The 13,552-nt window shown below is 45.6% G+C and overlaps 1 protein-coding gene across 7 annotated transcripts in view; it reads left to right on the top strand.

Annotated features, from left to right (window-relative positions):
- Nucleotides 1-13,552, top strand: part of ush2a (Usher syndrome 2A (autosomal recessive, mild)) — a 1,354,742-nt gene that overhangs the window by 271,919 nt on the left and 1,069,271 nt on the right. For all 7 annotated transcript variants that reach the window (XR_005462328.1, XM_038811752.1, XM_038811743.1 and 4 more), the window contains exons 12-13: nt 1,039-1,234; nt 3,223-3,864. Coding sequence is in view for 6 of the 7 variants with exons in the window: in XM_038811752.1 (XP_038667680.1) it covers nt 1,039-1,234; nt 3,223-3,864 (838 nt within the window). In the remaining variant the exon portion in view is untranslated. The remainder of the gene's footprint in view (nt 1-1,038; nt 1,235-3,222; nt 3,865-13,552) is intronic.

Here is a 13,552-nt window from a genome sequence, read left to right as displayed (position 1 = left end):
AATAAAAAGATTTTTTAAAAGAATCATGTAGAAAAATTATTGGTATCTTGTTTTAGCTGTTACTCTGCTCATCATGGCAGCAGTTACATCTTTTTAAAAATTGGTATGTTATATTGTGTGTTCAGAATTCAATCTGTTCACCGTGTCAAGTTATGATGCATTATCAAAAATGAACTTTTTACATTTGGCATCTCTCTGTTTTTTATTGTGATTGAAACGAAGGGCTGCTGACCTGACATCACCCATTTTATTCTCTCATACAAAGTCAAGATCTACTCTATTGAATTTGTAAATACTTTGATGCTTACTTTATACTGCAGTAACAAAATATTGCGTTAAGGGTGTCAAAAACCTACAAAATATTTTCAGACAATAGGGAATATCTTTGCTTCAGTCTATCTTCTCCAATATTAAATCAATAGTGAAAAGAAGATTTAATAATTTTTTTTAACTTTAGAGCACCCAATTTTTCTAATTAAGGGGCAATTTAGCATGGCCAATCCACCTAGCCTGCACACTTTTGGGTTGTGGGGCAAAGCCCAAGCAAACACGGGGAGAATGTGCAAACTCCACACGGACAGTGACCCAGAGCCGGGACCGAACCTGGGACCTCGGCGCCATGAGGCAGCAATGCTAACCACTGAGCCATCGTGCTGCCCAAGAAGATTTAATTAAATTATGAAAAATAATGAAAAATTACGAACCAATTTCTTACAGTCAATAGATGAAATACTAGTTCAAAGTCTCCCTTATATTTCATTTATTATTTAGATTTATCAATCTTGAGTATAGATCTTCTTTATTTATGCATTCAGTTTCATAGTTGACCATTTTCTTGTTTCTATTTCCATTTGTTGAAATACTTTCCTTTTCAGGCACGATTTTTCTCTTCTCTCATTGGTCTTTCTCTTCCCATTGTTCATTTCACTTTTTCTCTATTCTCCTTTTGGCTGACATTTTTGTTAGAAATATAGCAAAACAAATCATTGTAGCCATCATCTGCTTCCACTCATCCCAATATATTTTTAATCTCTTTAGATTGGAGGCCAGTGTAAATGCAAGAGACGCGTGTCTGGCAGACAGTGTAATCAGTGCCAGGATGGATTCTATAATCTGTGCTTCTCAGACCCTGATGGCTGCAGTCCTTGTAACTGTAATACCTCTGGGACAGTCAATGGAGATATTACCTGTCACCAAAATTCAGGTCAATGCAAGTGCAAAGCAAATGTTATCGGTAGGTGAAATATAAGATTTTGTGCATCATAACCTACTTGTTATGAATTTGACCTGAAGTCTGTCAGTCACTAGCCATTCTTATGAAGTTATTAAACAAATGTTTGCTAAACATCTCAGACACATGTGCAAGGTTATAATTGTCTAATATATTCTGAGCACACAAGCCAACTTAATAGTTGCTGTTAAAGTTCAGTGTAAAGTATTTCTTCAAAGGGTTTGCATGCAGTGAGCTACTCTGTGATAAATCCTTTTCATTCTGTTATTGTATGCCTTTGAACAATTCTTATAAAATGCAAGAGACTTCTCATTACTTCAAAGATCATATATATATGTGTTTAGTTATCAAGGGCCAGATAATTTTAATTTTGCAATTCACTGCCAAGTTGATTATAACAAACTACCATATTCTCTGTTATTTATCATGTTTTTTATGATATTTGCTTTTATGTTTTGTGGTTCCCACTGGTATTTTCAGAAATTAGATTTGATTAAAGCAATTTGTTACCTGCAACTTACTTGACGGTGCTAACAGCTACACAGGGCAGAATTTATCAAGTGCTCAAATATTTTGTGTGTATAATGCACTTTGAAATTTTGATGTATGGGAATATTATGCAGGGAGCATTCCTGATAAAGTGTGCTTTGCATTGTAGCAGAACATGTCCCAGTCCATACATATGGATCAAAAAAAATTTACCATTTAATTTGCATAGCAGTTAGCTGTAAATGCTGCTTCTAAAATGGACCCTGATTAAAGCTAATGTGGATTGTAATGAATAGCATTAAGCAACACAGCAGAGATGTGAAAAAGACTTATGTAATGTGGTCAGTTTTGATGCTGAAGGATATTTGATCACCTTTTTTGCTACGCTGGGACAAAAAAAATCTTTATTGCTATTATGTTTATCTTTCTTATCATTCAGGCTGAACTTCAGAAATAGAATATGATAAAGCAAGTAATGGCCGAATTGTATTCTGGATGATACATTGCTGTTTAGAACCTTATATCCATTTTATCTCTGTTATCATCATTGCTGTTTCCTTGTTATGCACAAAAGCAACTTCCAAACATCATTACATTTTGAAGTATGTGATACAAGAATGGTGCACAAGAGGTTGATTTTTACTACAGTTAATATGGTTGTACAATTGTGTTGTAAATGAATTATTCAATACAAAGAAATTTGTAAAGTAGGTCACTTATCTAGAATAAAAAGTGACAGGTAGAGATTGTGCCTTAAATGCCTAATGGATCTGGAAACCTCTCCCTACTTTCTTGTTAACCCTGTAAGAAACTGAACGCGATGCCCTGTAGGCTTTGCTCAGTAACACAGGAGACAGATTAGCTGTCATGAACATGCATGACAAATTCAAATAAGTGCTATGTATATTTTTAGAAATGATGAGGTGAATCCCTCTAGACTGATTTTAATAGTTTGGAATGAGTCATAACTCTTTTCACAATACAGTTACTTTAAAATTTGTAGTGTTGCTAGTACTTTTATTTTTCTTACTGAAATTAAATGTTATGCCTTAGGTAAGTCATCAATCATAGTGCAAGCAGTTGCTTTCTGCTGAACTTTTTACTGCATTTTTATTCCACTGTAATATATTATTTCACATACCATGTTTTCAAGTATAACAGATATTTGCATTTTTTGAGATAATGGAAATCCATTCAACTTGTTGGATGTCTGTAGTAACTGAAGGTAATGTTAATCATAGACAAAGGAACTGCCCTGAAAGTAGGACTTCTGTATTTTTACTGTTGTTTCTTTTTTGTTACTTAGTTCCTAAAATTAATCCTGAAATGTTTAATAGTTATTATATTTAGAAACATTTAAGAATGTATGCAATTATTATTTGAATATTAACATTTTTTATAATAATCAAATTGCACAAATGAGCAAGTGTTAGTAAAACTGATTTCCAGTTCTTATTTCTCAGACCATTGATTTATCATTTTGTATTTTAAACTTATTTCAGGAATAAGTTGTGAACACTGCAACTTTGGTTTCAAATTACTGAACAGTCCAAATTCAGATGGATGTGAATCATGCAACTGCAATGTTAATGGTTCTGAGGATCAGTTCTGTAACCCATACAGTGGACATTGTAACTGCAAGGCAAATATCAAAGGATTTCAATGTGACACTTGCATGGATAACTTCTATGGACTGAATGCTGGTGGCTGCAAACCTTGTGAGTGTGACTCAGCAGGGTCACTCGTCGAAACCATATGTGATTCTAAAACGGGTCAGTGTGTTTGTCAACCTAATGTTGGAGGACAGTGGTGTGACTTTTGCCTGGATGGATATTACGACCTGCGTTCAAGTAACTCCTTGGCCTGCTTACCGTGCACTTGTGACACAGCAGGTACAATAAATAGCTCAATGGATTGTGACAAATCCACAGGGCAGTGTCTGTGTAAAACACATGTTACAGGCCTGCATTGTGATCAATGTATTCCTCATACTTTCAACATTAGCTCATCCAACCCTGAAGGCTGTCAATGGTGTAACTGTGATCCTGAAGGGACAGTGGAAGGAACTGTTTGTGACCCAAACAATGGTCAGTGTATTTGTCAGCCGAATCGCCACGAAAAACAGTGTGACCAATGCAGACCAGGTAAGTGTAAATACAGTACGATAGATTAATTAGTTCCATACGAACATATGAATTAGGAGCAGGCCCCTCAAGCCGACTCCAGCATTCAATAAGATCAGGTTGATCTGATTGTAACCTCAACCCCACGTTCCTGCCTACCCCTGAAAACCTTTCAGCCTTTGTTAATCAAGGATCTATCCAGCTCTGCCTTAAAAATATTCCAAGGTTCTGTTTCCACTGCCTTTTGAGGAAAAGAATTCCAGATACTCACGACCTTGTGAGAGAGAACAAATTCTCCTCATATCTGCCTTAAATGAACAACCCCTTATTTTTAAACAGTAGTCCTGGTTTGAGTTTCTCTAACAATCCTCTCCAAATCCACCCTGTCAATATCCCTCAGGATCTTAAAGGTTTTGATCAAGTCGCTTCTTACTCTTCTAAACTCCAACCTCTCCAACCATTCCTCATAAGACATTTCACCCATTGCTGGTATTGGTCTTGTAAACCTTCCCTGAAGTGCTTCGAACACATTTACATCTTTCCTTTGATAAGGAGAACAGTACTGTACACATTGCTGGTGAAGAGATAAGCACATTTGATCTTGAGACTGGATTCTCTGTTTTGGGGACTAAATTCCCATGCCATCATGAAAACAGTTGTCTTTTACGCCAGGAAGACTGGCATCAAAAGGCCACCGATTCCCCGTTTGGCTGGGGGCTAGCAGGGAGCCATCGTACAGCTTGCAGCTCTAGCTGCCTTTACGGCCCCCAGACCTTCTGGGGTAGAGGCCGGGCATTTGCACGGCGACGGCTGCGTCATACTCCATGGCCGACTCAGCACGGGGATCTGGACCACCAAAATAGTGCCTCCCATCGGCCGTTCGCGCGCCCTGGAACGCCCATCCACAGAGCCCCCAGCCCCGAATGAAGCCCCTCCCCTGCCCGCAGATCTGCTCTCCCCGAATGGCGGTGCCGGACTGAGTCGGCAGCCGCCACACGAGGAGCCCGGACGGTGTGAGCACTCATAAGCCACACTGTCGGGAATTCGGCTGGTTGGCAATGGAGCATCGTGGGGTGGGCCTTAGACAATGGCCTGAGGCGGTGGATACTTGGCGCGGCGTACTATATATATATATAGAATTTACAGTGCAGAAGGAGGCCATTCGGCCCATCGAGTCTGCACCGGCTCTTGGAAAGAGCACCCTACCCCCTACCCAAGGTCAACACCTCCACCCTATCCCCATAACTCAGTAACCCCATCCAACACTAACGGCAATTTTGGACACTAAGGGTAATTTATCATGGCCAATCCACCTAACCCGCACATCTTTGGACTGTGGGAGGAAACCGGAGCACCCGGAGGAATCCCACGCACACATGGGGAGGATGTGCAGACTCCGCACAGACAGTGACCCAAGCCGGAATCGAACCTGGGACCCTGGAGCTGTGAAGCGATTGTGCTATCCACAATGCTACCGTGCTGCCCAATTGAGTACTCCTTGATTACGCCAATTTTCAGGGAGAGGAGAATTGAAAAATCGGCGCCGCTCCCGATTTCGGAGCCAAAACGGATTCTCCACCCCATCGCTGAACACGATGTGAAGACAACAATTATTTTGAGTGTTCTTGGATTAATAATTTTTTAAAATCGATTATGGTTTCATTTTTCTTTCCTATCAAAGTAGAACATCCCTTCCAGTGTAAATGGTATTGCAAGCACAAAATCTTGCGAGAGTCGGGAAACAAAATTCTCAAAGGCAAGATCTTATTTCCCAATTTTCAACGCCGCTCACCCGTGATGGTAAGAGGTTCCGGACCTTCTTGGTTCCCTCATGTCCTCTACAGTGCCCACTCTCGATTGGACCAGCTGGTGGATAGTGGCAAGCTGCGGGCTCACCTCCGATATCGCCTTCGGCATGGTGGTGGTGACAGAGGGGCAGCTTGCCGGCAGTATTAGAATTTATTAAAATGAGGTTCCCACCCAAACCATAAGAGGAATCTACATCGCTAGTCCTTCTTTGACATGTCAATGGTGCCCATAGGTCAGTATTCATAGGATCCTACATTGGAGAAGGAGGCCATTCGGCCCATCGAGTCTGCATTGACCCTCCAAAAGAGCACCCTATCTAGGCCCATTGACCACCCACCCAGCCCTATCCCCCATTAACTAACCTACATACCCATGGACGTTCAGGGGCAATTTAGCATGGCTAATCCACCTAACCTGCACATCTTTAGACTGTGGGAGGAAACGCAGACACAGGACGAACGTGCAAACTCCACAGTGACCCAAGACTGGAATCGAATCGGGCCCCTGGTGCTGTGAGGCAGCAGTGCTAACTACTGTGCTACCATAGTTGTGCATGATTCTGCCACTGATTGAGACTCAATAGTTACCCTTTGGAAGCCGTGCCCCCAAGCATTGAACTCTATGGCTTGCACTCACCACTCGATAAGGGGGAGGTGACACGTTTAGATCAAAATACAAGATACAAAGGTTAGAGAGCTCAGCAGGTACTTCTGAAATGATAAGTGTTGTGGCAACTTTTCAGAAAGTCAACATACAGGTCATGTAAATGTGTGAAAATGCCTCAGTCAAGAGTTAGGAGAGGCTCGTGTGGGGACATGGCCATTGTGCTGAAAGAATGTATTAACAAGTGAAAGGTCTGTGCGATGGTCTGGTTTTGCGCAGTGGAGAGGAGCATCACCAGCATTACATCAGCGTAACTGCGTTATTACAGTGGAACGGGAGGACAACCATTGAGCTGCCATCCTCTCAGAGGAGATTGAGGATGAGCTGGCATTGTGCTTCCAGCTTAAACATGGGGATAGCTGTGCATGCTCCAATGGAGTAAGAGCTGATTGGGGGGGGGGGGGGCACTTTAAGGGTGCATAACATGATTTTGAATATATGGGGCGGGATTCTCCGACTCTGCGCTGGGTCGGATAATCGTCGGATGGGAACGCAAATCACGCGACGCTGTTCCGACGCCGGTCCGCCAATTCTCTGGCAACCAGAGAATTAGCGGCAATAGCGCCGGCGCAGTGGCCACGTGCCAGAACGCCCCCCCCCCGCCGATTCTCCATGCTCGATGGGCTGAATGCCTGCCGAGTTCAGCCAAGTCCCGCTGGCGCCGTTCGAGTGTGGTCCTACCCGTCGGGACATCGGCGTTCATGCTGCGGGGCCGTGCTAGTGTGGGGTAGGGGTATCTGACTCTGGGGGTGGCCTCCACGGTGGTCAGGCCCGTGATCGGGGCCTACCGATTGGCGGGCGGGCTTATCCCGGGCAGTTGGGGGGGGGGGGGGGCTATGTTCCTCCGCGCCGGGTCCCTGTAGGGCTCCGCCATGTTACCTGGGGGCCGGTGCGGAGAAGGCAACCCACGTCCAAGCGTGAACTTGCACCTGCCATGGCATGCATACTCGAATTTGCGCCAGCCATAGAATTTACAATGCAGAAGGAGGCCATTCGGCCCATCGAGTCTGCACTGGCTCTTGGAAAGTGCCTACCCAAGCCCATACCTCCACCCTATCCCCATAACCCAGAAACCCCACCCAACACTAAGGGGCAATTTGGACCCTGAGGGCAATTTAGCATGGCCAATCCACCTAACCTGCACATCTTTGGACTGTGGGAGGAAACTGGAGCACCCGGAGGAAACCCACGCACACACGGGGAGGATGTGCAGACTCCACACAGACAGTGACCCAGCGGGGAATCGAACCTGTGACCCTGGCGCTGTGAAGCATTTGTGCTATCCACAATGCTACCGTGCTGCCCCATGGCGCGCATGCGTGAACTCACGCTGGCCATGCTGGTGCCCGTATCGGCAGCTGGAGCTGCGTGAAACTCTCCAGTGATGTGCTGGCCCCCTGTGCAGCGCAGGATCGCTGATCCCAGGGATCAGATGATGCCGTCGTAAAGCGCTCTGGCGTTTATGACGGTGTCAACACTTAGCCCCAGGATCGGAGAATCCCGCCCATGAAATGGTGTTAACGTAGGTTGTTAATATATGAAAATGCTTTGAATAAAAATATTTTAAAAACATCTACTCTTGCCTAAAACCACATGTGCCTATGCTGTCACTATAATCTCTTCGCCTTCCTGACCCTACTATTGGATCCCCAGGATCCACAGCTGAGGATGAGTTGACCTGCTCTCTGTTATGTCCTGTTGCCTGAGATGATCTTGATGGGCATCCCCTGGAAGTCTGGGACCTTAAGGACTCGGGCCTGCTTTTGGGCAGCATAGGTGTTGTAGTGATACCCTCCTCGGTGTGCAGGGCTGGAGGTCACAAGGAGGGTTAAGTCAGATTGGCTGGACACCCTTTGGGTCTCCTGGGTGGAAGGCTGTACACCAGATGATCCTCTTCTCTGTGGGTGCACGGGGTACCGGGGTGGGGGGGGCTCTTCCATGGGATGGCGGGGAAGTTGGAGTAGATCCAGTAGCCCTGCCTTCCTCTAGCGTTGACACTCGTGGATTCCCATAAATGCCTGCATCATGCAGTTGATGACTTGCACCATGCAGCTTAAACCCTTTAAACCCTTAGCCATGGAGTGCATAACCTAAACCACGGAGTGGACATCCCCCACCCATGGACTGCACGTCCTGCACCAAGGTCTCCACTGCAGATGCCACTCTTGCAGTGTTGACCTGATTGCCTCACAGTGATGGCACCATCTCCTCAGACAGAATGCAATGGGACTCCACCAATCGGCCTTGCAGACCAAGGAGGGATGCTGTCATCCCTTCCTGATATTCACGACTCTGCCTTTGTAGCTCCAGCAGCTCTAGAATGACTGAACCAGAGGCACATCACCTGACTGGCACTCAGCATAGTCCAGGGCTTCAGCATCCCTGATTCCAGATTTTTGGATCCCTGGGGCATCCCTGCCTCCACCTGCTGTGGATTATCAGCTTTGAGGTGCTCACCAGTTAGTGATCCAGAAGCCTGCCTAGTAGCTATTCCCATCGAGGTATGAGTACCTGCACTGGTGGAAGATGCATGTGACAGCTGTGACACCTTTTCAGTGCTATTCTCTGCAATATTTCCCTTGTAGCTGCTCTGGTCACTCATGTCCAGAGGGCAAGAAGTCTGGGCATGGCTAATCAACTGTTTGACCTTCAAGGGAAGCGAGATGATATTAGTGCATGGCAGGGGCATAAGGAAAGCAGCAACTGAACTCGTGGGGATGGCACCATGGGTGGATGTGTTGAGATTTCTCAATTTGATCTCTTGCCCCCACCTCGCCCTCAGCACAGGTCTGAACCTCCTCTCTGGCCAGCCCAGGGGCTCTTTCCTCAAACAGAGTGAGAGTCTTCAACTTGGGCATTACTCTGGCAGTGATGCCAGCACTCTGAATTGATGCCAGCATTACCATTTTGGAGTTCAAGGTTCCATTTAATTCCCTTACTTAACTCACACATGTGAACACAAATGCAGCAGCAGGAATATAAGAAATAGGAGCAGGAGAAGGCCATTCAGCTCTTCGAGCCTACTCCGCCATTCAATTAGGTTGTGGCTGATCTACTTCAAAATTATTTTTCTGCGCTACCTGTTGACAGTTTTAACATGTATAACTCTATTAATCTCAATCTTGAACATACTCAGTGACTGAGTCTCCATAGCCCTCTGGCGCAGGGTATTCCAAAGATTCACAATCCACTGAGTGAAGATATTCTTCCTCATCTCAGTCCTAAATGGCTTGGTCCTTATTCTGGGACTGTTTCAAGACCCCCCCCCCCCCCAAGCCAGGGCCTGCCCCTTTATTCTGGGACTGTGCCCCTTGGTGCAAGACCCCCAGCCAGGGGAAGCACCTTTCCTGTATCTACCCTGTTGAACCTTGTAATAATTTTGTATGTTTGAATCAGATCGCCTCTCATTCTTCTAAACTCATAAGACAGTCCCTCCATCACAGGAATTCATTTAGTGAACAATGTTTGGCAGTTAACTGTCAGTCACCATCAACTGGGGCATGCTCCATGGCAATGCCTCTACTAATCAGTGTCCATTTGCCAATGAATCAGCACTCTTCTCACATGGTATAAATTGTTGTTTCCACTCATATTGATATTCTTGTAAAATGCCCTGAATGCAAGACAAAGATCTTTGACATTTCTCTTTTTTCAGCTATACTTCATACATGTGAGGGCAGCACGGTAGCATTGTGGATAGCACAATGGCTTCACGGCTCCAGGGTCCCAGGTTCGATTCCGGCTTGGGTCACTGTCTGTGCGGAGTCTGCACATCCTCCCCGTGTGTGCATGGGTTTCCTCCGGGTGCTTCAGTTTCCTCCCACAGTCCAAAGATGTGCAGGTTAGGTGGATTGGCCATAATAAATTGCCCTTAGTGTCCAAAATTGCCCTTAGTGTTGGGTTGGGTTATTGGGATAGGGTGGAGGTGTTGAACTTGGGTAGGGTTCTCTTTCCAAGAGCCGGTGCAGACTCGATGGGCCGAATGGCGTCTTTCTGCACTGTAAATTCTATAATTCTATGATTCTTTTGTTTAGAGTGAAAACCGAGTCTCTGATTGAAATATGTCTTGTTTAAACTTAATGCAAAATTTTAGCATATTATGGTCACTCTTTCCTTTTTTAAAATAAATTTAGATTACCCAATTCATTTTTTCCAATTAAGGGGCAATTTAGCGTGTCCAATCCACCTGGCCTGCACATCTTTTGGGTTATGTTGGCGAAACCCACGCAAACATGAGGAGAATGTGCAAACTCCACACGGACAGTGACCCAGAGCTGGGATCGAACCGGGGACCTCGGCGCCGTGAGGTAGCAGGAATAAGCCACTGTGCCATTGTCACTCTTTCCTAAGGCTCCTCTACAAGAGGATTATTAATTTACCCTTTTTTATTGCATAATGCAATATACTTTATCTTCTATTTTTTTAATTAAGTTTTAACAACGGCCATAAAGAATAACAGGAAAGAAATAATTTAATAAACATACATTTAGAAGAGAAATAAAAGGGAAAGGAAAAGAGAAATGTAGGAAAAAGAAGGAAAAGGAAAGAAAACAAACATTTTAAATTTAAAAACCCTCCCTAGCCCCAAAATAAGAAAGTCAACAACAATGATAGACATAGGGCGCGATTCTCCCAAACAGGGAGAAATCATAAGGCTGGCGTCAAAAACGGGCGGGTTTGACGCCAGCCTCCCCCTCCCCGACCGGGAACCGATTCTGGTCCCCGGTCGGGGCTAGCATGCCGCGGCCGTGAACTCCGGCATCGCGGGCTTAACGAATTTCGTTAAGCCCGCTTGCCAGAGTTTGCGACGGCTGACGCGTCACATGACGTCAGCCGTGCATGCGCGGATTGGAAGACTCCAACCCGCGCATGCGCGGATGACGTCATCGCGCATTTGCACGAAACCCGCGCATGCGCGGGCCGGGATGCCCCTCAGCTGCCCCGCGAATTGATACAGCGGGGCGGCGGAAGGACAAAGATCGCGGGCCCATGGCACCCTTGGCACGGCTGTGGTACTGCCGTGCCAATCGGTGCCATGGTTGCCAGGATCGGGACTTTACGGCCGTTTTTACGAACGGCCAGACCAGGTGTGTTTGCCGTTCATAAAAACGGCTGTAAAGGGCTTGGACTTCGGCCCATCGGCCAGCTGAGAATCGCTGCTCGCCGTAAAAAAACGGCGGCAGCGATTCGTGTCGGGAGTCGTGCGTGGGGGAGGGGGAATAGCGGGAGGGCGTCAGACTAGCGTGGCCGTAAAAATTTACGACCCCCGCTATTCTCTGCACCGTCGTGAGTGCGGAGAATTGCGCCCATAGTGTCACATAATGTAATACATGCAACGTAATTAGGGTCAGTTGTATGAAAGTAGAGAGCTGCAATTCCTCAAAATAGCGTAGGAAAGGTTTCCAAGCTACATGAAATTCTTCAATTGGGGCCTCTTAGAGTGCACTTTATTTTCTCAAATTTGAGATTCTGCATAAGATCACGTAGCCAATTAGTAAATGAGGGCAGGACAGTCTGCTTCCCATTTAATAGAATAGTGTATCACACCAATAATGTTTAAAAGGCAAACGCATCAGTCTGATTTATTTTTCTAATATAAATTTAGAGTACCCAATTATATTTTTTTCCCAATTAAAGGGTAATTTAGCATGGCCAATCCACCTAGCCGGCACATCTTTTTGGGTTGTGGGAGACATGGGGAGAATGTGCAAACTCCACATGGACAGTGACCCAGAGCCGGGATTGAACCATAGTCCTCCGCGCCGTGATGCAGTACTGCGAACCGCTCCATCACAGAGGCATCCACATCAGTCTGAATTTGTTCTACTCTCCAGAATGCTGTAATGGGAGAAGGTTCAATGTTTCAATTAAAAGTATGTGTGAGTGATGTTAAATTATTTCATCAAAACAAAGTATTACGATCCTGGACCAGACCTCAAATGTTACTAGGGTACTGGACAGGAACCCCAATATTTCACTTAATTTGTAAAACTGTGAGGAAAGGATACTTCGCTCCATGAGTGATTCAATTCACAAATAGGGATGTGGTATATTAAAACAAACTTTATTACTAACACAGTATTACCAACTTTAACATCATAAAGAAAATATTGGACTCTGATTAGTAGAGACATTGCCCTGGAGAATTACATAAATAATGCTTAACAATGACAATGAAACATTAAATCCTAACTGCTATATTTTATCTCCACTCAAGCAAAACTGATTTCAGGTCAAAATCCACTTTTAAATACAGTTAGCCAACCCAGGAATACTTGCTGTAAAGAGATGCCTTGGATAAACTATTTTATGAAAGAGATCCTTCAGGAAACCAGTTTGCAGAGTTGTGCCTGTGCCAACTGCTATTTAACCTGCAAGCCATTTCAGAAACCTCGGTTCTGTCTACCGGCATTATAAAAAAACTGCTTTGAGAAAAGCTGCTGGTCTGTATGGAGTCAAATCTTTAATTAAACTGAAACCGAAAACTGAACCTCAACATCTGACTGCTTCAACCCCGGCTCCTCCCATTAACTACATCATCTCCCCAAGACCAAACATAATGGGTCTGATCAACCAACCGTGTCCCCCTGGAAGCGGGGCATGATGCAGCAGGTAAATCCTGAGAGTGGCCTTCCCCGGAATTTCGACAGCCGATATGCCTCGTAAGATCGAAGCAGATCTCGTGAGATGTCGCAATGTGGGTCCCGCCATCTTGTGACTAAGTGAGTTTAAGAACCCTCTTAGTCGTGCTCGAGCTGGATTCAATGGCCACCCGGCATCTATTGGTCTCATTGTGGAGACCCCAGCCGGGTACCGTTAAGTATTGGTCCCCACCAGGGACCAGGCAGAACCGTAACTGGCAGGTCTCCTAGGCAATCGGAGGCTCCCAGGTGGTTTGGTTTTGGGCAGGATGGCACTGCTGGTGCCACTGGAAACCTTAGCACTGCCACCCTGGCAGTACCACCTGGGTACCACCCTGGTGGCACTACCAGGCTGCCTGGGGAACTGCCAAGGTGCCAGGCTGACAGTGTCAAGGTGCCAGACTGGTAGTTTACTGAGGCCAGGATCAGGCACGGGGGTGCATGCCCATGTAAGAAGGGGTGCGAGGGGCCTCGATGGCTCCCTTCTAGCTGACTTGAGACTTTGGGGGGGGTCTTCGGGGGGCCTCGGAATGGTTGAGAGATTAGGGCGGGATTTTCTGCCCTGCCGCACCTGTTTTTTGGTGCACCCCCCCCCC

The sequence above is a fragment of the Scyliorhinus canicula genome, chromosome 1 (assembly GCF_902713615.1).
Source record: "Scyliorhinus canicula chromosome 1, sScyCan1.1, whole genome shotgun sequence".
In the NCBI taxonomy this organism is placed as follows: Eukaryota; Metazoa; Chordata; class Chondrichthyes; order Carcharhiniformes; family Scyliorhinidae; genus Scyliorhinus; species Scyliorhinus canicula.
Note: the sequence above shows the minus strand (reverse complement) of the source record. Positions and strands in the feature narration are given on the sequence as shown.